This window comes from Crocodylus siamensis, chromosome 14 (genome assembly GCF_052110815.1).
Source record: "Crocodylus siamensis isolate JL-2025a chromosome 14, ASM5211081v1, whole genome shotgun sequence".
Lineage (NCBI taxonomy): Eukaryota > Metazoa > Chordata > Crocodylia > Crocodylidae > Crocodylus > Crocodylus siamensis.
In genome coordinates, this window is record NC_143408.1 from 27,979,716 (window position 1) to 28,005,957 (window position 26,242).

Here is a 26,242-nt window from a genome sequence, read left to right on the forward strand (position 1 = left end):
CGTAATCCTGGGACACATGAATTCTCCACTGCCTTGCTGTGGGATGTGGGCAGGTGGCTCTGCTGTGGGGATTGCGATCCCCTGTGGTCAGGGAGGGGTGGACTTTGCACATGGACACGAAGCCAAGGCTGTTGCCTTGGCCCTTGGGTGCAAGGACTGCTGAGAAGTATGCTGCTTCATGATCCCCTGTTGTGACTGCTGCCCCAGCAGGCCTCAGCAACCCCAGCTCCAGCTGATGTGGGCAGAGGTGGCCCCTGAAGTGGGGTTTCCTGCTCATCACTCTAACTCCCCCCTCTGACCCAAGCAGGGTTCACCGCCAGATCGGGTGAGCCTGTCACACACCCTCAGGGCTGGGCAAAGAGGCCAAGGGGTGCCCGTGGACCCAGGCCTGGGAGCCTGTGGATAGCACCTGCCAGTCCTGGCGGTGCCACAGATACAATGTGGGAGCAGACAGGGTCCCAGAGCAGCCTCACCCCCCTTGGCACTCACCTGGTCCCCCCCAGTAAAGACCCACTGTAGCCACCGAGGCTCTTCTCTGCTTTTAATGTCATAATTTACTGCGGTAACATTCATGATTCTTACACAGACGTTAGGGTTACAGAGGACTGGAGTCTGCTGCTGCCCGGCTCCCCTGCGCTGCTCGCAGCCCAGCCGGCGTGCTGCCACCGTCGGTCTTGGCTGCTGCGAGGCTGGGCCCGCGGGGCAGGAGCTCTCGGGGATGAATGAAGCTGGCTGCACTGCAGCTCAGAGTAACAAACCGTTTCAGGCCCTGCCCTCTCCCCTCCCCTCCTTCTCTGGCTCCACGGCAGCCTCCTCTGGGCCGGTTGGTTTGGTCTCTCCGTGGGCTGGATGGGTGCTCAGCACCTCTCTGAGTCTTACTCCTGCTTCAGAGATTGCAAAGTCTGGGACAAATTCAGCAGTGGTGTAAGTGCCGGCAGCTCCAGGCGAGGCCCCTGGGCGCGCCCCCTGTGCTGGGCACCTGGATGTGGCCCTGGTCTGCGGGGCTCTACACACACGGGTGTGTTAAGGCAGTGGCCCACGAATGAGTCTGGTGTCCTGGGGTGGTCCTGGGCAGGCAGGCACTGGGGTGTGGGGTCTGGGCACATCCCACCTGCCTCGCTCTGCTCTTCTGAGGTGGCCTGGAGCCCAGAGCTGTGCCGGAGCAAGTCACCCGGCGAGGGGGCATGGGTGCTGAAGCAGGCTCGTGGAGCAGCGGGGAAGAGCAGCCTGGGCCCCCGCTGCTGCTCTGTGCTCCCCTGGAGCCAGCGCCTGCTCTGGGGATCCCATCTGGGCTTCTCCCAAGGGGGGAAGAGCTCCCTCTGTCACCACCGTTGTGGCCCTGGCTGCTGGGCAGGGCTGGCACTGTTGAACACGGGCTTGTCTGCCCTTGTGACACCTATGGGCAACAGCAGCCTAGGGGGGACGTGCACCACTGCGGGGTGTAGACCCCCTTCCTCCGGCCCTTCTGCACCTCTCGCAGGCTCCCGGGGGAGCTCTAGCTGCTTCTGCCCCACTTGTGTGCTGCACCATCGCACCTGGCAGAGCCGCTCCCGTGGTGCAAGCTTACGTGCTCTGTGCTGTCCTGGGCCATCTTCCGCCCCCCAGCAGCTTTACGGGAGCTCTGTCCAGCTTCCAGCTCCCTGCCGAGCCTGCTTCCCTCAGCTCCATGGGAAGCTCCTTCCACCTTGCCCTCCCCCAGCCAGGTCTGTGGCTGCAGTGCCCAGAAACCAAAACAGTGCTTAAGAGAAATGCGCTAAAAACCATGTGACCCCCCCACTGCCAGGCTGGCCAAGGCCGGGTGGGTTGCAGCACTAGAATTACAAGGATTGCGACGTGTATCTAATGCACAGGCCAGAAATGCCTGGCCTCTGCGCACACCACATCTCGCTCAGCTGCCCTTGCCGACGAGCAACCGTGTGTCTGGACAGCAAGGATGGCACTGCCGCCTGCGGATGGGCTGTAGCAGGGGGCTCCTTTAGCAGCTAAGCCCAGAGCAGGAACAGACATTTCTCTCCCCTCTGCCCACGTGCTGGGGGAGCCCATCCCATGCAGTGAGACAAGGCTGCAGCAGCAGGCGGGTGCTGGCACAGGCTGGGCCTGGCTCCTATGGCTTTTGCAGGGGTGGGCGGGCTGGGTAACAGTCTGGCTTTGGGGATCCTACTGCAGGCTTGGCTGGGGCAGGCGTGCTCTCAGTTAGGGCAGGCAGGGTGCCAGGGCTGCGGCGGGGCAGTCCGTTCTCTACCTGCTGCTCTGAGCTGTGGCCACGGGCTGCGCTTGATGGGAGGTGTCAGGGTGGGGACGACCAGCCCCTCCCCAAGCTCCCAGCCCCAGGCACAGGCAGGAGGCAACTAGCCCAATGCCTGTGTTTCAGGAGCAGCTGCTGCCTCCTTCAGAGAACGAGGTGCTGGGACCACTCGCAGCCGAGACCAGTGCCACGGGGATCAGGCGGGGCAGAGCTGAAGAGAAGGAAGGCAGGAGGCAGGGAGGGTTCCCTGCCTGGGGCTCAGGGCTGTGGGCATCTGCCTCCCCTGAGCTCCAAGGACAGGAGGTGGAAGCCACTGGGGGAGGAGACGGGATCCTGTACAGCGCTGCCCCTGTCCTCAGCAGGGGTCTTTCTCCCCACTGCCCGATGGAGCCCAGTCAGGCTCCTGCACAGTGATCTGCCCACCCAGCCAGCAAGACCCTGCCCTGACCCATGCCCAGGACACCAACACCAGGTAGGTTCCCGTGGCTGTGTGCCCGGGGTCCACCTCCATCCCATGAGGAGGCAGCGGGTCACGGAGGGTCACCAGAGAGAGCAGAGGGCAGCCAGCGCAGGGTAGTTCCCGGCTCTCTGCTCCCACGGGCCATGGGGATGCAGCCCGTAGAGTCCAGCTCACATGGGCATCCCATGGGGAAGAGGGGGGCAGCCTGGGGGCTACAGCAAACAGCAACGCGCGGGCACACGCACAGAGTACAACATGGCGAGGTGCCTCCAGGGACCCCCAGGCTGGGCTGAGTAGGTTTCACTGTGCCAACAGGCCTGGCTCTCCGGGAGCTGCTGAGGATGGGGGAAGGCTGGGCCAGCGCAGGTGCCAAGGAAGAGGCTCGGTATAGCCCTGGTCCTCTGCCCCGTGCCTGAGCTGCCTTGCGCTGCAGGCAGGCCTCCTGGCTTCCGGGCTCTGACCGCCCGATGGGGTCAAAGCATGACCTGCGGCACCACACGGGAGAGGCCAGCGAAAGCCCCAGAGCTGCCACCCCTGGGCCAGGGCACAGGTGCCTCTGAGGCTGCTGCCCTCTTCAGCCTCTGGCAATGTGTCCCTGGCTGGGGCAGGTGTGGGGCAGCTGCCTCCGGGGTGTGGAGGGCAGGGGCTCCATGTCTGCCTGGCAGAACAGGGAGGGGCTGTCCCCAGCCCCCCAGGGCAGCAGCACACCTGGGGTATTAGCTAGGAACCAACCAATTGAACCTGAAAGCATGGGACAGTGACCCCCCCTGACCACTGGCGCCCTGCTCCCCAGCCTGGGGCTGCCCTGCCACCAGTGCCTCACCCTCCCTTGCTGCTCCAGTGCCCACCCCAGGACCTGGCTGCCACAGGGCAGGTGGGAGGGCAAGCGGGGCACCAGGGGCCTGCCTCTGGGCAATGGCTCTGCTGCTGGCAGACAGGATCGCTCCCTTCCCCCTCCCTGCCAGGCACCTCGTGTTCCAGGGGCAGAAGAGCCCATGCCCCAAGTCGGAGCTGTGCCTGCTCCCGCCCTGGCTCTGGGCCCCCCGGGAGCAGGCTCCAGCAGCCCCCTCGGCCTGCGGGGCAGGCGTCACTTGAGCAAGGATATGTCGTCGGCAAAGTCGTCGTGGTCCCGCCGCAGGCAGCGGAAGCAGCGCCACTGGAAGACCATCAGACAGAGCGGCAGCATGAAGAGGGCGCAGATGGCCGCCATGACATAGGCGATGGTCATCAGCGTGGACTCGTCCGTCTGCGGGATGTTGTAGCCGCAGTCCGCCATGTCGGGGTGCAGGTATGGCCCCTCCACCGCCGCCCGCCGGAACTCGTCGTGCACTGTGCATGGGGAGGGTGGTGTCACGCGCCAAAACGGGCACCCGGCACTGGCTGGGAGCACGGGGGACCGCCTGGCCAGAGCAGACCCCTGCCCCCAGCACCCGCAGCCGACCACCCTGCCGGCTCCACTGCTCGCTCCCAGGCCACTGCTGTCAGCCCGGGTGGTGTCACTGAGCACACTCACATGTGCCCCCCCTGCCCTCACCGTGGCAGGTGCTGACTGCAAAGCCGATGCGCTTGCGGGCCCGGTCAAAGACGACGTAGAAGCCCTCCATGATGACGGCGCCCATGACGGTGCCAGTGGAGGACTGCGAGATGGCAAACTTGTAGCAGTCATCCTGGGAGGTAGCCACATCCTCCACGGGGCGCAGGTATTGCTGGAGAGAGATGGGGAACCATCATCCATGCTGCTGGGGCGATGTGCTGGCCCCCAAATGGTCCAGCCTCTGGTTCCACCCACAATGGAGAGAGGGGGCTGAATCTAGACTCCAACCCCCCACATTAAACCTCAGGGGCTAGGCCTCCCCTTCCCCTGGCCAGGGCTGCTGTCCCAGGGACCCCAGGCTGCACTGTGGTGCTCCCCACGCTTTTCCTCCTCTGGCCGCTGCCCTGGCTGCACTCCCCCCTGCCCAGCATGGCACGGGGACCCACCTGGGGCAGGATGGTGATCCGGAAGGACTGGTTGGTGGCTTCGCCCATCAAATAGAGTGAGATGACAGGGAAGATGTGCCAGGGGGTGGTGCCAACCTGCCAGCACACCAGCTGCTCCCCCAGCCAGAAGCCGTCGGGGAACTTCTCCGTCTGTCCGGCAGAGAAGGGAGAGAGTGTGAGCATCTGTGCCAAAATGCAGGAAATTTGGGCCGGGGCCTGCCAGAGCCTGGTGGAGATGCTTGCAAGGATGCGGCGGGACTTTCCTCCTCCCTCTCCCAGTGGTGGATGAGGTGACTCCCTCTGCACAGTGCTCTGAGGTGGCAGCCCAAAGCGGCATGAGCTTGGGGGCTGTGGCTGTGCTGAGACATGGCCCGGGTCCGAGGGGGTGGGGTGGGGGAACTGACCGAAGATGCTGTTTTGATGGACTTGACTGCAGCCTCGAACACCTTCTTCGGCAGCCGGAGGTTGGTGGTCCCGCTGTCCACAATGCTCTTGTCATAGTTGTACTGTAGGGGTGACAGGAGGTAACGTGGTGCGTGAGACTCCAGCCCTGCTGCTCCCAGGTGAGCTCAGAGCCAAGTTTGGGAGGCTGCACCCTCTGCAAGCTGCCATCTCCGTACGCAGCTATCTCAGCCAGGACTGGGCTCTGGTTCCAGCGTGATCCCCACGCCTCCAGCAAACACCTGCTGCATCCAGGAGAGGCCCAACCCTCAACTGCCTGTGGGTCAAAGCTGCCACGGATGCACCCACAGCTGGGGTGGGGGCAGTGCCTGCTGCAGGCTGTCTCAACTCCCCAGGGAGCAGCATGACAGCTCTGCGAGCATCTCGCTGGAGCATGTGGGAAGTGCTCCTGTGCGCTCAGGAGTGATTTCAGCCAGAGTGCATTTGCTGGGTGTCTCGTGTGGCCGGTATCAAAACTGCCCTAGAGTTTCTAGTAAGAGTGCATCGTCAGTCCTGATCACAGGAAGCCCTGCCCCTCTTACGGGGCATCTCAACAGTGGACCCTGTTGTGATGGACAAAGAGGGGTTGCTTGCTAGCCTCCAAATTAAAGCTTGGGACCATGAGCTGGTTTTGCTTGCTCTGTGCTCCCAGGACTTGGCACCACCCAGCAGCGTGTGTTTGTGCAGCATTAGAAGACCCCATTTTCCAAAGCTTCCAGCGGCTGTTGGCAACTGCTAACAGGAACACGGTTTGCAAGAGGGAGTGTTCATGGAAATGGGGGGGTCCTTCACAGACGTCCTTCTGGATGCTCAGGCAGCCCCAGTATCACCAATGCAGGACAAGATGAGGCTGTGTGAGACACCCCACATGCCAAAGCGGAAGTGGAAGCAGCAAGAAAACGTGAGATGGCTACGGAAAGTACGGCGAGGAGTGATGCTAAGCTGTGAGTTAAACCCAAGGCTACTAAGCCAGGAAGCAGCAGGAATCCCTGGAATATTAGTGGGCAATATGGCTTACACTGCGTATTAGGGACAGCCGCTCTTTCCCATCCGTCCCCAGAGGCAGACAGTACAGGGACAGGCAGCAGCATGGAGCCACCTCTGCTCGTGTTTGCAATGAAGCGGGAAGGCGAAGCAGCCCGTGCACTGTGGCGGCTGGAGTCAGAAGTCTGCCTCTGTATCAAGGGCAGATGGGAGGCACATGTGCTACATTTAAATGCCTGCAGATCAGCAGGCTGGAAAACTGCCCCTTGGAGTTGCTGCAGAGCTCCACGTTGCTAATACCAACATTTCACAGAGTTGGGAAACCCGGAGAGCTGCTGGAGGTAAAGGCCAAACGAGGTGATACAAGTGGCAAAAGGGCTGACTCGGGGAACTAGAGCTGTCCTCCATGAGCAGGGTATTGGACCCGTTCAGCTGGGCTCGCAGAAGGACGGGAGTCTGTGGTGTAATTAAAGCCAGGCAGTGCAGGGTCACGGAAAGTGGGGCTTGTCTTTTTCAGCAAGATCACAGCCTGGCTGTGCTGATACAGTGACCTGGGAACTCCCCAGGGCAAGGAGCACAGCATCCCCAGATGTGAAAGCCTGCACTACATGGCATTTCCAGGGGATACAATAGCTGGAGGCCAGGCCAGCTGGGTTGTGGGGGGAGGAGTGGCTCACAAAGATCTCAGTGGGTTGCTTCTAGCAGGGCTCGGGGTCCAGCCTCGGCTCAGCACTAGTTGATGTTTTACTGGTGACAGTGGAGAGGAAGGTTGCGTCACTGTCCTGTTGTCCTCAATCGCTGGGTTACATGGTCACGATGCACCAAACCGCACTGGAATCCAGCCCAAGTGCAGTGCTCCCGGGAGCTGCGACCAGGGCCCTGTCCGTGGGACAGCAGCCTGTCCCGTGGCTCAGACAGCAGCCTGAGCACCCCCACCCTTCCTCACCTCTTTGCAGTCCATCTTCAGGTCCTGCCCGTTGATCTCCACCTTGACAATGATGACCTCGTAGTACCACTCCTTCCTGATGGGAGTGTACCAGATGCTGCCGACATAGAGGGAATGGTCGATGCCGCCAATGATCTGCAGCAAGGAGAGGCGTGAGGTGTGCTCCCGGGCCGGCTTGGGCAAGTGGAGCACAGGGCATCGGGGTGCTGCCTTGCACCATACAAACGTGACCTCTGGGGGGGCTGCACCAGCTCGCTGCGCATCTGGGCGCACGTGGAGTTCATTTCTGCCACCAACTGCTTCATTGTGCGGCAGACTGCGGGGAGGTGGGGCCCTGCTGACCAGCTGGCAGAGGCATCGCTTGTCCCTCCTGCCCCACTCCCAGCTTGTCCTGTTCCCAGCCACCCCTCGGTGCCCAGGCTAGAAGTTCCCAGAGATCACGCGGAGGAGTGACACTAGCCGGGGCGAGAGCCGCAGGTCCGTGAGAAGCTCCTGTCCTGGCCTCCCACATCGGGCCATGCCCACAACCCCTCAGGGCTGCCCAGGCCCAACGTGTTCCCCCCTGGACCTCTCCACCCCTCTATTGCTGCCTGCCCTGGGGGCCTGCTCCGTCCTCTCAGAGGGCAGCCCAGAGCCTGCACACTCACCATGCTGCCGCCAACTGATGCCAAGGCCTCGGACTCGTTGGGGGAGAAGCCTGCCCCGCACAGCTGCAGGGAGAAGATGTTGGGGACCCGCGTGTGCTTCACCAGTGAGTCGAAGAAGGGCTCCAAGCTGTCATCAGGCTGGGGAGGTGAGAGCCAGAGCTGTGACTGTCTGACCATGCTCTGGAGCTCATAGGGATGGGATGAGGCCAGGATGGCCCCTGTGGTGGAGGCTGGCACCCATGCTGAGCTGCAGGGAGCTGCTCAGGTGTCTCCCAGTGCTGCGGGGACAGGAGTCTGGTGGTATCCTCCCCTGCCAGCCACCCCGTTACCCCCAGGGCCCCGCTCCACACCGGGCACCCCTGCCAAGTGCACTGATAGCAGGACAAGAGGCTGCTCCTGGCAGCCCCAGGGTAGATGTAAAGGCAGGCTGCCAGGCAGAGCCAAGGCGAGAGGGGAGGCAGCAGGGCTCACCCGGGCGATCTCAGCATAGGCCAGCCCCAGGATCCCCTCCCAGTTGGAGCCGTTGATGAAGAACTTATCCGACTTGGTGATGGCTGCAATGTTTGCTCGGACGGTGACTCTGGGGCCGTGGGGGATGGTGACCAGGTCGGTCCCGAGCTCCCCCTCCCACTTGCCCTGGGTGTACGGCACGTAGACGCCCTTCCGCAGGTCCCGGTAGGTGCTGGACCTGGAAAAGGGGCCGAAGAGCAAGATCCATGAGATAAGCCCAGCAGGAGGGCAGGAAAGCATGGGAGCGGCAGGAGGCCTGGGAAGGCAGATCTGACTACACATGTGCCAGGAAAACCAGGGGACGTCCTGGGACAGGCTAGCAAACCCCTGTGTGTGTGAGAGAGCCTGGCTAGCGAACCCATGTATGCCTGTGCATGCATTCATGTGTATGTGTGAGACGAGCTAGAGAACTTGTGTGTGCACACGCGTATCCACTTATAGCGGAGAGTCTGTGAGTGTGCAGTTCTCAGTCTCTGCAGATCAGGGCTTGACTGCCCAGGCTGCCAGCTGACCTGCACGTGTGCCTGAATGAGGGCACCCAGGGGCTCCCTGCTGTCGCGTCCCCAATGTCAGGACGCGTGAGCTTCCTGCCGTAGCTGTGGGCATGCATGTGCATGTGTCACGTGTCCCATGTGGGTGTCCCAGCTCTCCTTGTGCCCTGCTCCCAACTGTACACCCAGCATGGCGACTTTGCTGCTACCGGCAGTGCCCAGGGTGCGGAGCCAGGCCCTGCCAGAGATCCAAGGGCCCATCAGGCTGGAACCCGGCCAGCTGGGACCCGGGGCTTGGGGCAGGCCCTGGGAGCACCATGGGAAGGCAGCACACAAGCCCGGCCATTGTTCATTGTGCCCGGCAGCCGGCAGGCCAGACAGTGTCTCAATGTTCGGGGTGGCAGAGCAGCAGCCGGGGGCCCCCCCTCCTCAGAGCACAGAAAGGGGCCATTGAGTCCCCCCAGCACAGACACTGCGTCACGGGGGCTGGACAGCACCTGACAGCGCCAGCCTGGAGCGGGGCCATCGCCGAGCTTGGCAGTGCCGGCCTCGTGACCCAGCCATCAGCGAGTGCAGCAGGTATCGGAGATGGAGGGGGCACGGCCCCCTCTGGGAAGCTGAAGGAAGCCTGCCTGGGGCATCCCAGCACAAAGCATGTTGGGGGCCAGGCGTGTTGTGGGGCCAGTGTCAGACCAGCAGAGCACCCATATCTGAGGTCCTGGGGCAGCTCCCTTCGCTTGCAGCCCGTGCATCTGCTAGATGGACGCAGCCATGAGCACAGCAAGGGAAATCTGCAGAGGCTGGGGAGCACCGGAGGCACTGCTGGACATGCACGTGGGCATCCAGCGCTGTTCCCAGGGGCTGGGACGCATCTCCTTGCCCACAGCTGACTGCTGCAGGGGCTCTCAGCTCCAAGGTGGAGAGCCGGGGCAGAGGCTCCCCCCGCCCCTTCTTGCCCCCTGCCTGCCCTGGCTGTCACCCATGGAGGCAGGACGCTGGCTGGGGTGTGCAGAGCCTGGCAGGGTGGGGGCCAGTGCTGGCAGCCCTTCCGGGTTGCCCCACGGCGCACGCTGTACTCACAGCTGCCGCTGGTAGTACCTCTGCAGGAACGCGTGAGGTGCTGCCCCAACTGCAAAGTTGCTGCTGCCTGTGTCCACCAGGATGTTCAGCTGGAGACAGAGAGAGAGAGCGGGGAGACCATGTTACTCGGGAGCTAGAAGTGTGAGTCTGGTGCCGAGCTGGCTCGTGCAAGGGCTTTAGCCTTCCCTGTTGTGGGTGTGTCGTGGCACGAGCATCCTCCTTACGGGGCCTCGCAGCTACTGTGGGAGGGCACTGGGCCCCTTGGGAGCCATGCAGCAGGGCAGGGATGCACAGGGCTTGCCAGGGTGGGCAGACCCACTGCAGCAGAGCTAACAGCACTGGGGCTCCACGCTGCACCAGTGCCAGATGCCTGGGGACCTCCAGGAGCTGGAACCAGCTCTCCCAAGCAGACCGAGGCTCAGCATCCCAGCCCTGAGGGTGGCCTGCTGCAGGCACGAGCTCTGGCACGGAGCAGTCAGGCTCACAGCCCTCCTGAATGCGCCCCCGAACTGGCGCAGGGACCGTTCATGCCTGGTAGAAAAGCTCCTGTACGTGGCCCCCGCTGGCCGCAAGGGTGGGAGAGGTGGGCTGCACTGTCCTGTCCCCAGCAGATTCCCTGGTTCATCAGTAATGTCTGCCTGGCATGGGCACAGATCGAGAGCTTGCGGCCCAGGGCTTCCAAGGGCAGAGCTGGTTTCAGACCCTGGGCTCACATAGGCCCCCCAGGCCTGGCCTGCAGGGGGGCTGGGTGCCAGGATACGGAAAGCAAGGGGTCATTCCGTAGCCGCCTCTCACTGGCACATGCATGTACGGGTGCACGCATGGATATGCACACACCACTTGCCCACTCCCTGCCCTGCACAGCTCCCTCAGTGCCCTTGGCCTTTGCTGCAGCACATCCCCAGACATGGCCATGTTGTGCCCGCTGGCTCTGCATGCCACAACCCCAGTGCCAGGCCATGAGGTCTGCGTGCAGCTGCCTCGGAGCAGTTCCCGCCCCACCGTGCCGGTGCCAGGCTGTCCCCACGCAGCACTGCCTCCCCTCTCGTTTAGCTCTGCAGTGCCCTGGGGATGCTTGCTCTTTGTACATCTTCCTGCACTAACCCATGCTCTTGGCAGAAGGGGATCGATATCCCTCGACAGCCTCTGGCACCAGCCTATACCCTGCTCCCAGAAGGGCTGTGGGATGCCGCGTGACGGCAGCTGGCGGGGCCTTGGCATCCTTGGCAGCTCTGCCTCCACCAGGCAAACTACACAGGGCTGTGGGATCTGCCTTCCCCAGGAGCCCTGCCCAGCCCCTGTGCCAGGGATATCGCACAGCCCTGCTGTGTTGCACTGCCGCGGGTGAAACCTGAGCCGAGAATGCCTGTCACACACACCTGGTTCTTGTACAGGAACAGACAATGACTGAAATTCAGTGCAGGGTGGGGACAGCTGCTGGAGGGCTCAGTGTGCCCTGCTCCTCCCTCCCCTGTGCCCAGCCTGCAGCCCCTGGGCCCCAGCTGCCCCTCCACGGGCTGTGGTCCTGGGCTCCTGCTGATGCTGAAAGCACCGTGCCCTTGACCTGAGCCGTGGTCAGGAAGTGGATGCACGCCGACAGGGCAGGGGGCTCCGCAGAGTCTCTGCAGACGTTGCTGCTCCGCCTTCACTTAGAGGCCGTCTGCGCTGGGGAGCGGATTGCTGCTGCTCCCTGCGGTGGCCGGCACCTCCCCGGAGCCCGGCACTGACACAGCGGGAGAGACGGCGGGTCTTGCACGGTCCACGCTTTGGCTCTGCAGACCTTGCCCTGCACGAGAGCCTACCCAAGTCAGGGACAGCCTCCTGGAACCTGCAGTGTCTCTGGGGCTGGATGGGACGCTGTCACCCCCCGGGTGAGCGCTCTGGACGGGCGGGACTGATTGCTGTGCCAGCCTGGTTCCTGGCACCCCTGCACCACGGGCTGTCTCTGCCCCCCGCCAAGGGGTACAGTAACACCACGAGCCAGAAGGGCAGCATAGGGCAGGTGGGAATAAAGCAGGGCCAGGGAGTCTTGGACCTGCAAGCTGTCACCCTGCTGACTCAGTGTTTCTTGTCCTGCAGTTGGGCTCCCCATCCTGGAGACTCAGCCTGGCCAGCTCTTCTCCAGGGAAATCCCTGGACGCGGGAAGTCTTGGCCTGATGGAGCCTGAACCCACAGACATTCAGGGCGCCCAGCAGACAAGTTGCTTCCTCTCACGGTGAATGGCTGTGGGGGCAGCTGCTGCACCGTAGTGCTAGTGTTGGCCCCTTCTGGGTTGCTCTGCTCTGGGCTTGTCACACCCAGGTCAGCCCCAAGCCAACTGGGCTGGGCTGGGAGAGGATCTCCCTGCAGAGCTCTGTGCATTGCAGCCGTGGGCACGGAGGCACTCGCTGGTGATCAGCCCGTGCTCCTGAGCAGCCTGGTGCTGCCTGTGCATGTCCGGGCGTGGATGGATGCAGGGGGACAACCGCTCACCTGTGAGCGAGGCATGGTAAGGTGCTGCCCCAAAACAAAACTGCAGCTCAGCAGGCCTGGAATGAGCCCCATGGGAAATTAAAGGCAAGGGAGACAGGCCAGGTGCTCGCAGGTGTGTTGAGCAGAGCCACCCCTGGGAGAGGCTCAGACCAGAAACCCTGCCCCTCTGCAGGCTCAGATGTCTCGGTGCTCGTGCACACACGCACATACACACATACTTCACAGACAATCACACACGTGAGCATTCACAGACACGCATGTGCTGTTCAACCAAAGGCATTAATTCTACTACAACAGCCTGACAGGCTTTTGCTCCAGTGCAAAAAACCCAACTTGCCTTTGGACAGGGGCCACAGCCCAAACCTGTGCCCCAGAAGTCTGCCCACCAGCGTGTGGGAACAGGTGTCATTCTCATTCAGTGTGTTTTTCCTCTACAAGCTCCAGCCACCCCAGCGCTGGGGGAGCTGGCACAGTGCCTGCTTCTTGTGTGTCCACCAGGTAGGCACCCAGGTAAGGGACGAGGCGTTCCTTGTGGCACATGGAGATGGGGTACAGGAGGCCCCGGAGACGGGCTAGGACAGGGAGGCAGCCCTCCCCAGGGCTTGGAAAGAGATGCCTGCCAGGGAAGCTGAGGGGTTGGGGTGCAGTGTGTACGGAAGCAGGTGGCTGAGGCAGGGGACCCTGGATCACCGTGGCCCCTCCAGCAGCAGCTCTCGCCTGTGCCTGGTGGGGCTGGGGCTGCAGGCCAAAGCTACCAGTGCTGAGCAGGAGGGCTGCAGGGCTCTGGCCTTCCACGTGGGAGCCCCTCTCCCCAGCCGAGTGTGGCCAGGGACAGGGTCACCATCTGGTGAGAGGGCCAGGCCCAACGACCTGAGCACTGCCAGCCCAGTGAGTGGCAGGTACGTCCCCAGCCACCCCTGCAGCCACCCAGAAGGAAGGGCACAGCCAGCGGCTGGCAGCTGCCATGCTGGCATCACTGCCCCAAGTGACTGGGGATACGCAAGGCCAACAGCAGGCTTGTTTTTTATCACATCCCACCCAGGATGGGCCTGCTGCCAGCTCCCAGCCTCTGGTTTAGCTCAGATGCTCCCAGCAAGGCAGGGACAGGCAGAGCAGTAAGTTGCATGTGAGCGTGAGCTACTTGGCAGCAGCTTGGAGCACAAGGAGCTCAGGAAAGTTTGGCGCCATCAGCAGAAGCTTTTGGAGTGGAAGCAACCGGGGCTGCCTGCAGGTGAGGATACCCTGGCTTCCTCTGGGGTATCCTCTGGAAACACAGACCACATGTGTGTGCAAGCGTATACACGCACCCCCGCCAAGCACTGACACCCATGCTGGGCACCACGCATGCTGCACACACAGAGCCGTGCAGCAGGCTCGCAGAACACGCACACAGGTGAATGCCTGGGTCCCTAGGCTCCCCTCTGGACCACTCGTCTTGCAGCAGATGGCCCAGCAAAAGCATCCCCGCTATGGGCACCGAATCCGGCTCCGACTGTGTGCACGCGCACAGAGCATGCAGCCTCCCACGTCCCCACACGCATGCACAGGTCTCGTTGCCCCACCCCCACCAGCCTGCCTCTAGTTTTAATTAGCAAGTCAGCTTTCTCACTGCCGTCATGTCAGCCAGGCAAAGCTCATGTTCCCTGGGTGCCTGCATCTCATTTCCATGCAGTAGAAATGATTATAGCACCTGAGAAAGACAAGGCAAAGCTCCCAGCTGGCCATTCCCACCAGGCTGCGCAGTCAGAGGAGCCCTGCCATTTCCAACCCCCCCTGCTGAGCATTTGCACTGCAATGGGGACATACCAAAATGAACCCCATAATTTGAAAGCCACATATCTCTGTCTCTAGCAGGGAGCCTGTCTCCCTGTGGCCCCCTCTCTCTCTCTCTCCCTCTCTCTCTGTCTCTCTCCTGCACATCTGCATGCTGTGGGAACCTGAAATAAAGTTGCTCAAACAACAAGAAATGCTGCAAACCCTGGGCCCCCCCTGATCGTGCAGGTAACACAGGGTCCTTGCTTGCACAGTGGGTTAACCTGAGAACAGCAGTGTCAGCCAAGGACAGGAGCTCAGCACCGGGGTTTTGCAGGGTCACCCCTACAGCGCTGCAGGGACGAGGAGGGATCGTGCAGTCCTGGGCCCTGCCCTCGCAGGAGCTGGGCCTTCAGGAAGGCTGTTTGCTCATCTGCGCTGCACTTGCTTTGGTGATTTCAGCAGCAGCAAACACACAGCAGCAGCATAGAAACCAGTGCCCCTTTGCCCCTGAAGCAGGAGAAACAGAGCCAATGTGGTGCCTCTATCCAGAGGCGATTGCCAAGGGCACTGTGTATATGTCCCAGAAGAAACCGTCCCCAGCCTGGGCTGTGCCGCGCGTCTGCACCCAGGCAGAGCTTCCCCCAGCACAGGCCTTTCTCCCGCACACAGACAAAGAGCACCTGGAGCAGGTGCATGCAATGGGCTCTGGATCTGGGCTGTACAGCTCCCTTGAGGGAAAGCTTTCTTTTTCATTCTCCAGCACCCAGGTGAATCACTTACTAACGCTCCTGTGCCCCGACCAGCAATTGTTGGGAAGACCTTGGACACACGCCAGGCTACACTGACCTACCCTCGCCTCTCAGCTTGACCTCGGTGAGGTCAGGGCTCAGCCGCGGCGTGGCAAGCCCAGCCCGTGCCTGCAGCCAGGGGCTTCCGGACAGCGCCTTACCTTTTGCGGGGGGCTCCCAACAGTCATCTCCACATAGTAGCCCTGCCCAGACTTGCCCCGCAAGTTATCTATCATGTCCACAAAATTGCTCCCCTGCTTGGAGTCCTCCTGCTCCCCCTCGGCGGCTCGCTGCACCCGGTGGCCCTGGGCCGGGGGGCCCAGCCCGTTGCGCAGCGGCACGTGGATCCCCAGCTGCGCGCGGCCGGCTCGCACCACGCCAGAGCCCAGGCAGAGCAGCAGCCAGGGCAACACGTGAGCCATGTCGGTGAGAGTCCGTCCCTCGCAGCGGGGTTCTGGAGGTGGCAGTCGCTGGCTTTGCCTTCAAGAAAATCCTTCTCTTCGCAAAGAGAAATGCATGCGGGCTGGGAGGACAGCGGGTCGTACTCAGCTGCCGGAGGGCTACTTCATAGCTGCCCCGCGGTCACCAGCAGCGGCTCGGGGGCATCGAGACTTCCAGCATGAAAAATACATGGGTGTAGAGATGTCTCTATGGACGGCAGAAGACGTCAAGCAGGCAGGTGAGGCGGGAGGCGACGCGGTGCCAAGAGCCCCCGGGAGCAGCAGTCATGCTGGGAGGATGGCTTTTTTCTTCTTCTTTTGGTTAGTTGGAGCATGGGAAACCCTCCGGCAGGGTCCGTTTGCAGGCAGCGTTGTCAGTCCACCATAATCTCTCCGCTCTGCAAGCGAGATTTGGAGGCGGAAAGACTTGTGGCGGCTGCTGTCAAAGCCAAAGGTTTTTTCCCCCCGACAAGGATCTCTGGGAGCTGTAGTTTCCCGGTGCTTTCCCTTCCCGCTCGGCGGGCGGGTTTTGATGCCCTCTGGTGAAGAGCCGAGGTCTCGCCTCCGCGCAGGGAGAAATGGAGAGAGTTTCGTGCGGCCAGGCCTGCGAGAGGCCAGGCAAAGCCGTGGCCGGCGGCTGAAGCTGGCAAGCGTGGTCCAAGCAGCGGTGCCGGCTCCTGGTGGAGGGCGGCGAGGGGGTGTCCGGAGGGAAGGGCCTATTTGTGTCAGGAGAGCGGCCGGACCACGACCCCCTCGCAGTGTCGTGCTGCCCCCGGGCTGGCCGGAACCTCTCCGCGTGCGTCACGCCGGGGCCTGCGCGGCCTGGACGGGGAAGGGGGGAGGCCGCGGACGAGTCGGCTGGGCCCTCTGCGGGCACGGCTGGGGGCCAGGAGCGGGCTGGCCCCTTGCTGCGCACCGTGAGGTAGCGCGACTCCGGGAGCTGGGGATGGAGCAGGGGCCTGTCCAGGGTGCTGGCGGCGCAGGCGCTGCGCGGGGCCAGCAGGGGGCGCCCCCGCGCGGACTACAACTCCCACAAGGCCGCGGGGTGGTGGCGCCGTCACGTGGCCCCGGCGCCCAATCCGGAGCGGCGGGGCCGGCGCGGCCGTTGCTAGGCACCGGGCCAGCCCGGAAGTGGCGGCTGGCGGGGCCCGGGCCACCCGCGGCGTCCGGCGCGGCGGGGGGGTCCCCAGGGCCGGGCCCGGGGCCCGGGAGGCCCGGCGTGCGCGGGGGTGAGTGTGCACGGCGGGCTCGTGGAGTGAGTGTGCATGGAGAGCTCGGGGGCGAGTGTGCAAGGGGGTACGGGTGCATGGGGAACGCATGAAGGGAGCGCACGAGGCAGTGATTGTGCACAGAGAGAGAGCTCAAGGTGGGGAGAGTGTGCATGGAAGGATCGGGGGAAGTGTACAAAGGGTGCACGGGGAACTTGTGAGCAATATGCACGGGGGGCTCGTGGAGTGAGTGCATGGCAGTGAGTGTGCAAGTAGAATCGGCGTGAGTGTGCAAGGGGGTACGGGTACATGGGGAATGCATGAAGGGAGTGTGCAAGGCAGTTATTGTGCACAGAGCGCTCAAGGGGTGAGTGTGCAAGAGGCTGAGTGTGCATGGAAATTTGGGGGGTGTGCAGTGGGGATGGGTGTGCATGGAGAGGTCAGGGGTGAGTGTGCAAGTGGGTCAGGGTACATGGGGTGCACTCATGGCCAAATGTGCATGGGGAGTTCATGGAATGAGTGTGCATGCTTGTGAGTGCACAGAGAGTTGAGGTGAGTGTGCATGGGTGTGCATGCAAGGGGTGAGTATGCATGGAGAGCTTGGGCAAGTGTGCAAGTGGGTAAAGGGTGCACAGGGAACTGGTAGGCAAATGTGCATGGGGAGTTTGTGGAGTGAGTGTGCATGCTGGTGAGTGCATGGAAAGCTTGGGCGACTGTGCAAGGGGTAAGTGCATGGGGAGCTCGTGGAGTGATTGTACAAGGCACTGTGTACATGGAGAGCTCAAGGGTGTGAGTGTGCACAGAGAGCTCAGGGGCAGTGTGCTGGGGGTGAGTGTAGGAGGCGGGGAGGAAGGATGGAGGCAGCAGAGGAGGTCCATGCAAGGAGTGTGCAAAGGGGCAGGACTGTACAGGGAAACTGGAGTGTGCAAGTCATGTGGGAAGTGGGGTGTGCCAGGGGAGCGTGCAAGCAGGGCAGGTGCCATGGCGCACTTGAGGCAAGTGGGGAGCAGGGGAGTGGAAGGGGTGAGTCCAGGCCGGCTGGCGGCTGGTGCTGGGCGTGCCAGGAGCTCAAGGAGCGAGTCAGGGAGCCCCAGGCACGAGGTATGTGAGCACTGGTAGGGGGTGTGCACGTGCCAGAATGGCGAGCGGATGAGGATCCCAGGCAGGACTTGCGGGGGCCCCGTGGACAGCACGTGCCCGTGCGGGACACGCATGTGCAGGGGGTGCAGGCAGTCTTGACGCTGTGTTTCTCGCCTCCCCCTTCCCCTGCTGTCCACTCCTCCCAGGCCTCGTTAGCAAGCGCGTACTAATTGCTAGCAGCACCGCGCCAGGAGTGGGGCCTTCATGTGTGTGACACGCCAGCGCAGCCACGTCGACACACCTCACAGGTGAGGGCACGGTCCGGGTACGCGGGTACACAGCGGCACGTCCGACGCAGCTGGGGCTCCGCGGTCTGGAAAGCGCCCGCGAGAGAGTACTAGAAACAGGGCAGCACCTGGGCAGCCGTGAGCCAAACCGGCGCGGGCGGCAGCCCGAAGCTCTCGGTGCTCTGCCTGCCCTTGGCAGCCGGCAGGTGCAAAGGTCCCCCAGAAATGTCCGAGCCAGCGGCTCTCACAGAGGAAGGCAGAGGGGAGATCTTAGGGCCACCAGGGTTATTTGCCTGCCTTCGCGTGAGGCAGGACTGCAACATCGTTGTCCTCATCGCAGTTCGTGCTAGGGACGTGCTGGTACGTTTAGAAGTGGGGCCTGTACATGTAAGGGACACTGACAGCTTCTAAAACTTCCTTTGGGAAAGTCGGGCTGGAGAGGAGTGAGCTAGAGAGGCTTGGTCCTCAGAGAAGCCATCTGTTGTGCTGCTTTTCAGCACCGGGTGCAGGCCGGCTGTACCCCTCCTCATGGCCATGGCAGAATCCGATGTGTGCATCGGGGACCAGCTCATCCTGGAAGAGGAGTATGATGAAACCTACCTACCCAGTGAGAAAGGTAAGTGACACCTGGCTCCCCCGCAAGCAAAAAGAAAGGGAGTGGAGAAGCTGAGCTGCTCTTCTGCATCACTGGAGGATGGACTATGAGTCCGGGGGGGCGGGGGCAGCACAAACACCATTCGAGGGACTGGAGAAGTGTGCCTGTTAAATGCTTCATGCTGTCGTTGGTGTGTAAAAAGCTGCTGTTCTGCTGCAGCTCCTTAGCTGCTAGAAAACCCGAGTGCAGTAGCAAGAAAACGTTGCGGCTGATGCCAGCTCTGGCACACTACTGTCAGCACAAGCACAAGCTGACCTTGACAGGTTGCAACGGTGGGCGGATGAGAATAGGATGGGGTTTAACACTGATAAGTGCAAGGTGTTGCACATGGGGAGGAAGAACCGGCACCACACTTACAGGTTGGGGAACTCCCCTCTTGCCAGCACGGAGACGGAAAAGGATCTTGGAGTCGTCATTGACTCCACGATGAACATGGGCCGGCAGTGTGGGGAGGCGGTCAAGAGGGCCAACCGTACCCTGTCATGCATCCACAGATGCATCTCGAGCAGGTCCAGGGAGGTGATCCTCCCCCTCTATGCGGCACTGGTCAGGCCGCAGCTGGAGTACTGCGTCCAGTTCTGGGCGCCACACTTCAAGAGGGACGTGGACGATATGGAAAGAGTCCGGAGGAGGGCCACTCGTATGATCAGGGGTCAGCAGGGCAGGCCTTATGAGGAGAGGCTACGGGACCTGAACCTGTTCAGCCTCCACAAGAGAAGGTTAAGGGGGGACCTTGTGGCCTGCTACAAACTGGTCAGGGGGGATCAGCAGGTATTGGGGGAGTCCCTGTTCCCCCACGCGCTGCCAGGAGTGACCAGGAATAACGGTCACAAGCTGGCGGAGGGTAAGTTTAGATTAGATATTAGGAGGCGCTACTTCACAGTCAGGGCGGCTAGGGCCTGGAACCGGCTTCCAGGGGAAGTGGTGCAGGCTCCTAGCCTGGGGATTTTTAAAAGGAAGTCAGATGAGCACCTTGCCGGGGTCATCTGACCCCGGTGCTCTTTCCTGCCAAGGCAGGGGGTCGGACTAGATGATCTACCTAGGTCCCTTCCGACTCTAGCTACTATGAAACTATGAAACTAGTCAGCATACCCTGAAACACGCTGCCCCGTTTGCCTGCGACCAGGCTGCAGTAGGAAAGCTGGGTGGCCTGGTTCCAGGGGTGATGATAGACTTAACGGTACGAGCCGGACACCGGGCTCCTGAGGCGATTGTCCTCTTGCATGCGCCAGTTTTCACTGAAGTAGCCGCATTGACTTCATGCAGTTAATGTTGGCATAGGCTGGGCCGAAGGGAGGCCGAGGCCTGTGGTGTCCATTCCCCTGCATGCAGACTAGTGTTGGCTGCCTCTTTCTTCCCACCGGCGTAGTATTCAGCCTTGCCGGCTGGCTGTGAGATGCTCCCGAGCACGTGGGATGTTGTTTCCAGCTCGGTGTGTCCTTGGAACCGGGGTTGCCCCGCCCATCCTCTACTTTGCCAGGGCCGGGTTGTGTGATACCACGTGGTGTGTGCTATCTGTCATGCTGTCCCCACTCTGTTGTGTTACAGAAATCTGTGACTATGCACGGGGGATTGGGATCGATCCTGAGAAGGAGCCGGAGTTGATTTGGTTGGCCAAGGAAGGTATCGTGGCCCCCCTGCCTCCCGAGTGGAAGCCCTGGTGAGAACTCCAGAGGAGCAGCTGCTAAAGTAGACTGGTGACCCCTGCACGTGGTAGCCTAAGTAATGGACACAGGAGCCTTGTGGTTGGAGCTGGTGACTAGATGCCAGGGCTCCTCGGTTTTCCAGCTGTGCAACAGGCACGCTTGGTCACCATGTGCCTGCTTTGCCACTGGTCTGATACCTCTGCACCCTTTAGAGGGATGCTGTGGCCCTGCAGCAGTGGCTGAAATGTCTTCACCTGGGAGAGGGAGAGGCAGCAGTTTGGGCAGTGGTGGTGGAGGGGCTGCTGCTGCTTCCTCCTCCTGTGCACATGGGCTTAGCTGGGGCACTGCTCCTCTTCTGCCATGCTTGCAGTGGGGGGGTTGAAGTCTCTGCAGCCCTTGAGCCCCTCAGACAAGAGGCTGTGCCTGCACTGCTGCCTTGGGGCATGCTGTATGTGTGAGTGGAACTGAAGCCCTTTTCTCTTGTCTACCTGTCCTGTTCCTCCGTGTTAGTCAGGACATTACTGGTGAGATCTATTACTTCAACTTTGCCAACGGCCAGTCAACTTGGGACCACCCATGCGATGAGCACTACCGGGAGCTCGTGATCCAGGAGCGGGAGAAGCTCTCAGCCCATGGTGACACCAAGAAAAAGGACAAGAAGAAGAAAAAAGAAAAGAAGGAAAAGAAAGACAAGAAAGAGAGAGAGCTGCTGAAGCTGGCTGCTGTGAGTATGCCCCACGGTCTGGGCCCCTCGGGCACGCAGGGAGGGCCAGCCTGGGAAGTGGGGACAGGAATGGCTGTCCAGCAGAGATGGCAGCTGTGGGGCTGGGGTATTGTTGGGGTATTAGGTTGTAGGCTCGATAAGTCTGCCCACATGTCGTGGGGCAACATGGCTGCTGTGCAGAGCTAAGCGGAGCATGTGTGCTTCTGCTTTACACTTGTTTTGGTCTTAGGACCATGTCCTTTGAGGTAAAAAAACCCAAAAAAACAGAGCCAACTCCTTGGGCAGCAGTGATGACTGGTTTCATGCTCTCCATCTCTCAACACTTCTTGTTCTTATGGTTGTTTTCCCCACAGTTCATCATCTGGGTTTCTTTGATGCCCCCTCTGCCCTTGTGCGTGATGGGCTCCGAGCTAGAAAGAAAACAGGGTTCAGTGGCCTCTTCTATCCTCCCATTCCTGCTCCCAGAAGCAAGGGATGACAGTGAGCTGCTGCAAGGGCCCTGTGATGGCCCGAGCAGGTTGTAAACCCCTTCTCAAATCAATACGAGGCTGTAACAGGCCCAAGGGGCAGCTGCTCTGGTTTGTGTGCGTGGCTGCCCAGGCCTTTCCGGTGAGCTGTTCCTCCCGGATGATTCGGCTGAGGCGTCCAGCTGCTTTGGTGGTTGGCAGATAGGTGGAATGAGCTGCAGTGCACGTGGAAGGGGAAGCTGGGACCCTCCAGACTCCTTGTGCTGTGGGTCCCCATCAGATCCCTCACCCTTGCAGTGCAGAGCTCCGAGCCCTGAGCTGCTGGCACCTCTCTTGGGATTAGACCAGTGGCTGTGCTGTAATGGGATGCACGTGCACACACACACGTGCACACGTGTGTATGTGTGTGTACGGGGCAGGGGGTTGTAAAACATTTGGAGCTGTTTGTCTCATTGAAAAGAATGACAGGTGTTGTTTATGCAGTGACCAGGCATGTGCCACTCTGGTTTCTAGGCACCGTGTGCAGCTTCAAAAAGCAGTATGTTGCCATGTATCACTGTTAGTTGGCAACAAGAATAACCAACCCTCCCCTCCTTGGCAAACCATTCCTTTCCTATCAAATAGGGAGAACTTCCCAGTTCACCCAGCAGCGTGATACATGCCTGGCTGAGAAGGTCTGCCTCACGTCAAACCCAGAGGACCAGAGACTGCAGTGGGTAGAAATCCCCCAGGTGGGGACTGATTGAAAAGGCTCCAGTCTCCAGTTTGAGAGACTTCAATAGAGTGTTTCTTCTTCAAGTGCAGCAGCCTCTCTCCTGTGGCCTTCTGGGCATTAGATAAGAGTGAATGTGTAGTTGTATGGTTCATGCTTAAGTTATATGCTAATGTTTGTCCACTTAGGAAATGCAGCCAGAGCCAGGGATTCTTCCTTCAACATCCTTTTATCAAATATCCTCTCCCATCCTGCCCTCCTGGTGCTTTAGTCCTGATCTAGAACAGAATAGCCAGATTAAGAACGAGGGCTTCCTTAAGAAAGGTGAAAGGATGACCCTGAGTCAGTCATCAGAGGCGAGTGACTCAGACGCACTGTTTTCAGGCACTCAGCCAAATAATCTGCAGCCGTTTCTTTCATCCAAGCCTAGCCGAACTTGCCAAATGTTAGCTGATCTGGAGATTTTAGGAAGAGGTCCATCTTTTAGCAAATCACATGCAGGCACCCAGCAGGGCCCAGACAACTCAGTGGAACATTGTCTTTATTTTTCTGACTCTGAACCTGAATATTTAGATGTGGTTCGGACAACGGAGTTAGATTCCTGTGTGTCAAAGGAATCCTCTTCACCAGACCTTGAAAATGGGAAAACCGTACTTGGTTCCCAAGAGGTCTTTGAGGCCCAAAGCCTGTTATTTGTGGAAGAACAGATGTCTGAAAACCAGAAGAAAAAAGAAACGACAGAAGAATGTGTTTGCCAGCCTGCAAATGATTTGCCAGTCAGAGAAAGATCTAGGGGCCCGGCTGGTGATGAGGAGCGAGGTCCAGCTTTGTTGCGAGCCACAGTCAGGGAAGCTGTTTTGGCTGCTTGTGCCTCTAACCCTGTTTTCCATGGTAAGACACGTGAAGCGATTCCCCTACATGCCAGCCCCATGGAAGACCTGCACTTGCCGGAAGAGGTTGCTCAGAGTCTCCCAGAAGAGCTGAGTTCACACAGCAACATGGTGGAGAGCAGGAGGGAAAAAAACCTTCATGAGCCAGTGTTGAGTCCAACCACCAGGCTGGGCAAGTGCTTTATGACCAGCAGCTGGCAAGGCAGAGAGGGGCCAGAATGGGCAAGGGTGGCTGAACCCGATACACGCCTGCGAGCTTCCAAGGCCGATGGTCTCTTGGCCATCCCTTGTGTGACGTTAGAGACAATGCTGCATGCTTCAGAGGCTGGGGGTGGAAGCGGAGTGGATGCTACTGCTTTGATGGAAACCTGCTTCCTTGAATCGATTTTCCCTTGTGCTGCACCAGAAGAAAAGGCAGCAAGTGGTGCGGGGTCTGAATGCAGCAGCAGCCATTCAAGCAATGTAGCTGATAACGTTGCATCACTGATTTGGAGAGAGGGCAGTAACTTCTCTTGGGATCCCCAGAGTTCCTGTGAGTCTGATGATCACCTGGATTTGCTTGCGTCTGCTAAGGGGCCTCTGCTGACTCCCCTCCCCGTTGTGCCTCAGGAGTCTGCCCATGCCGGTTTGAGGATGGAACTTGGTGGGTTGTCTGGTGCCCGAGACAGGGATGAGGAGGAAGGACGAGAAGAAGCAGAGGAAAGAGAGGGCAGGCCAGAGCAAGCCCCTGATGTGCTGAAGAGAGAGGCATTGGCCGGAGGGTTGCGAGTTCCTCCTGCTTGGCTCTGTCAGACAGCTGAGTGCCAGGAAAGCAGCAGGCTCTACTGGCAGGTGGAAGTGGAGCTGACCCAGAGCAGAACAGCGGAGATTTGGGACGGAGCAGGCAATGATGAGGTAGGCAGCTTAGCTTTTCAACCCCCTCTGTAATGGGACTATGATGAGGTCTCTGAGGACATGAGACTGCAGTATTTTTCTGCGCTTAGCTAATTGTTAGGAAGGAAAAACCAAACAGAGGTGATAGTCCCCCGGGCTGATGTGGCAGGTATTTTACTGGGTTGCTTAAAGCTTCTAAGGTGCAGGTTGCAGCTGATCTTCCTTGCTTGGTAAGTACTATATTAGTTGTCTCTTGTATTATTCTGCCACTTAAGAATTAACACTCTTACCTTCTAAACTATAGTTCGGGTCACTTGCAATGGGGAATTACCTTGGCATGGCCACACCGAGTTACAGCGTCCCCATCCTGCTGTTTATCATTTGTGTTTCACTTGCTCGGAGGCTCCAGTTAAGATTGGGACCCCACTGGAATAGGTGATACACACAAATGGAGTGAGGGACATTCCCTCTCCTAGGGAACTTGTAGTCCAAGCAGACCACACAGCTAAACGTGGGGAGATGGAACCACTTCCTCATTACCTTGTCTGGACAGGGGCCAAGGACATAAGTGATGCAGGTAAAGCTGCACAAGGTTCTTATGGCAGATGTAGGCATGGACTCCGGTCTCCTGAGTCAGCCCTGCGCTGTAGCCACATGGCCATCTATTCTGTTAAATACTGGGGGGAAAAAGGGTGAGTGGACTAGCCCCATGATCCCAGGCAGGCGTTATGAGTAGCTTCTCGAGACACTGTAGTGTTAACATCCACCACTGCTCGTGGTGTCCTGCGTCCCAGGTTGTTGGACAAACTGGCCGGGTTGGTGAAAAGAAGAGCAGGAAAGAGGCGAGGGCATGGTGCCAGCCTGAGAGCATCCCCCCCATCCTTCTTCCACCCCTTCCCCTGGGGAACCAAAGGGACCCAAGAGGCCCTTCAAAGCCCTGCCACTGCTAGCCTGGCAGTTGGCATGGGGAGGTGGGAACATGCACTGGGTGCAGGGCAGTGCTTTCCTACTGCCTTTGGCTCTGAATACTGTGGAGCAAATTCTTCACCCTTCCTGACTTGATAAAACAGCAAATGCAAAGGGTCCTTGTTCCTTTCCTACCCCTGTTAGGACAGCTGTCCTTGGCTACGATTGCCTCGTTAATTAAACATAGAAGCTTCTGGATCTAGATGATGCTTGATCTTGGATGTCAAACACCCCAGCTGATTTGCTTTTCCTTGCAGCTGTCTGTGCTTGGTCCTCATTCGTTCTCCCCAACGGGTGATGGGAATGAGCGCTGTCCCTGTTGCAAGCCAGACAACGATGTTGTATGCCACTGGGGGGGCAGGAGGAGGCCACAGCATCTAATACAAGGCTCTTTCCTCTGCTGCATACAGCAGGATCTGCCACATCACTGCGAGGAACATTCTGGGCTGTTTTGTTCTTTGTTCATAAGTAATTGCTTCGGTTTAATCAGAACTTGCCAAATCGTTTGTTCTGAAGGAATAAAATAAAATAAAAGGTCAATGTGTGTAATGGTAATGAATTGCTGTGCTCCCCTATTGCTGGTATCCAGCTGCGACTCCACCGAATTGCTAGCTCCAGTTTCTAATTACCAGCATGTGGTAGCACTCAGTTAGCTGATAATAACTATGACTATAAATATCAGATAAACTGCAGATTATCCTGAAAGTTTTAATTAGCCCAATGGAAGTGAGTTTATCTTTGCTGAAGGACAACTAACATCCACAGCTCCATACACATAGTTAATGGCCATCTGTAGACAGTAATTAGTTAAGCCCAGAATGTGTAATTTACCCTATAACTGCTGATTTGGCGATGGCTCGGCAGAGGAGAGATCAGCGCACAGCTTTCTCCTTTTCCCCGTCCCCCAGCATGCTAGTGAATTAACTGTGTTTTCAGTCTGTAATTTTATATAAACACAGAGCACAGGAGGCTCCGATTTGCCAGTGCACGTGCTCTGTCACAGCAGTGACACAGAGCCATGCTGGCATACTGTGGGCATCACTGCAGCATGCGTTCCCCTCCAGCTTACCTTGTGCTGCAATGCACCGCGAGGTGCAAACAGTTGGATGAGGAATTCCATTGTGCAGGGAGCGAAGTTGAGCTTTCTGTGGCAGGAGTCAGCCCGTAGCTCTTCAGACCACCCCTCGGAGCGTAGTTCAAATCTTTCCTCTTCTCATCAGGCCACTTGCCTTTGGCCTCTCCTCCTGCTTGTCCTGTTTGATGTCAGTGCTTTGATGGGACTCACGCTTGCTCTCATGGAAGAGGAGGAATTGCTTGGGGGAGGGGAGTGTGGCTGTACTTTAAGTACAGTACAGAGATCATTAGGAACCTCTGGGTGAAGTTCTGCAACAGAATTGCGTGCCACTGGACAGCTTCACCTTCCAGCTAAAGGTGTCACTGCAGCCTCACTTCTGTCTCAGACAGAGGTGCATATTGCAGCTGACGGAGGGCAGG

General features: G+C 59.7%; 2 protein-coding genes across 4 annotated transcripts in view; one reads left to right on the forward strand and one right to left on the reverse strand.

Moving 5' to 3' along the window:
• Window positions 1–526: 526 nt before the first annotated feature.
• Window positions 527–15,648, reverse strand: BACE1 (beta-secretase 1). Of its 2 annotated transcripts, none has more exons than XM_090027594.1 (9): window positions 14,962–15,648; window positions 9,785–9,873; window positions 8,175–8,391; window positions 7,704–7,841; window positions 7,057–7,191; window positions 5,090–5,191; window positions 4,686–4,835; window positions 4,219–4,411; window positions 527–4,034 (listed from the first exon to the last, which is right to left on the reverse strand). In XM_090027594.1, exons 1-9 carry the CDS (start codon window positions 15,220–15,222, stop codon window positions 3,793–3,795), a joined length of 1,527 nt encoding a protein of 508 aa, XP_089883720.1. In that variant the 5' UTR covers window positions 15,223–15,648; the 3' UTR covers window positions 527–3,792. The 2 variants fall into 2 exon arrangements, with proteins under 2 accessions (XP_089883720.1, XP_089883721.1); XM_090027595.1 differs by having other exon boundaries at window positions 4,240–4,411; window positions 14,962–15,645.
• Window positions 15,649–16,227: 579 nt separating this feature from the next.
• The window catches only part of CEP164 (centrosomal protein 164), a 52,022-nt gene continuing 42,007 nt past the window's right edge, over window positions 16,228–26,242 (forward strand). Inside the window, exons 1-6 of one of the 2 annotated variants that reach the window (XM_090027592.1) lie at window positions 16,228–16,469; window positions 17,735–17,836; window positions 18,313–18,431; window positions 20,019–20,130; window positions 20,627–20,840; window positions 23,519–23,803. In XM_090027592.1, coding sequence (XP_089883718.1) covers window positions 17,793–17,836; window positions 18,313–18,431; window positions 20,019–20,130; window positions 20,627–20,840; window positions 23,519–23,803 — 774 coding nt within the window. In that variant the 5' untranslated portion in view covers window positions 16,228–16,469; window positions 17,735–17,792. The remainder of the gene's footprint in view (window positions 16,470–17,734; window positions 17,837–18,312; window positions 18,432–20,018; window positions 20,131–20,626; window positions 20,841–23,518; window positions 23,804–26,242) is intronic. The other variant, XM_090027593.1, reaches the window with a different exon arrangement.

Bases quoted from the DNA above. Each gene is read 5' to 3' on its own strand.
- BACE1 (XM_090027594.1), bottom strand. From the start codon at position 15,222: ATGGCTCACGTGTTGCCCTGGCTGCTGCTCTGCCTGGGCTCTGGCGTG. The intron at 5,192-7,056 runs GTGAGGAAGGGT...TCACCCCTACAG, and splicing joins TGAAGATGGACTGCAAAGAG to TACAACTATGACAAGAGCAT. The intron at 4,035-4,218 runs GTGAGTGTGCTC...CCCCATGCACAG, and splicing joins TGAGGGCAGGGGGGGCACAT to TGCACGACGAGTTCCGGCGG.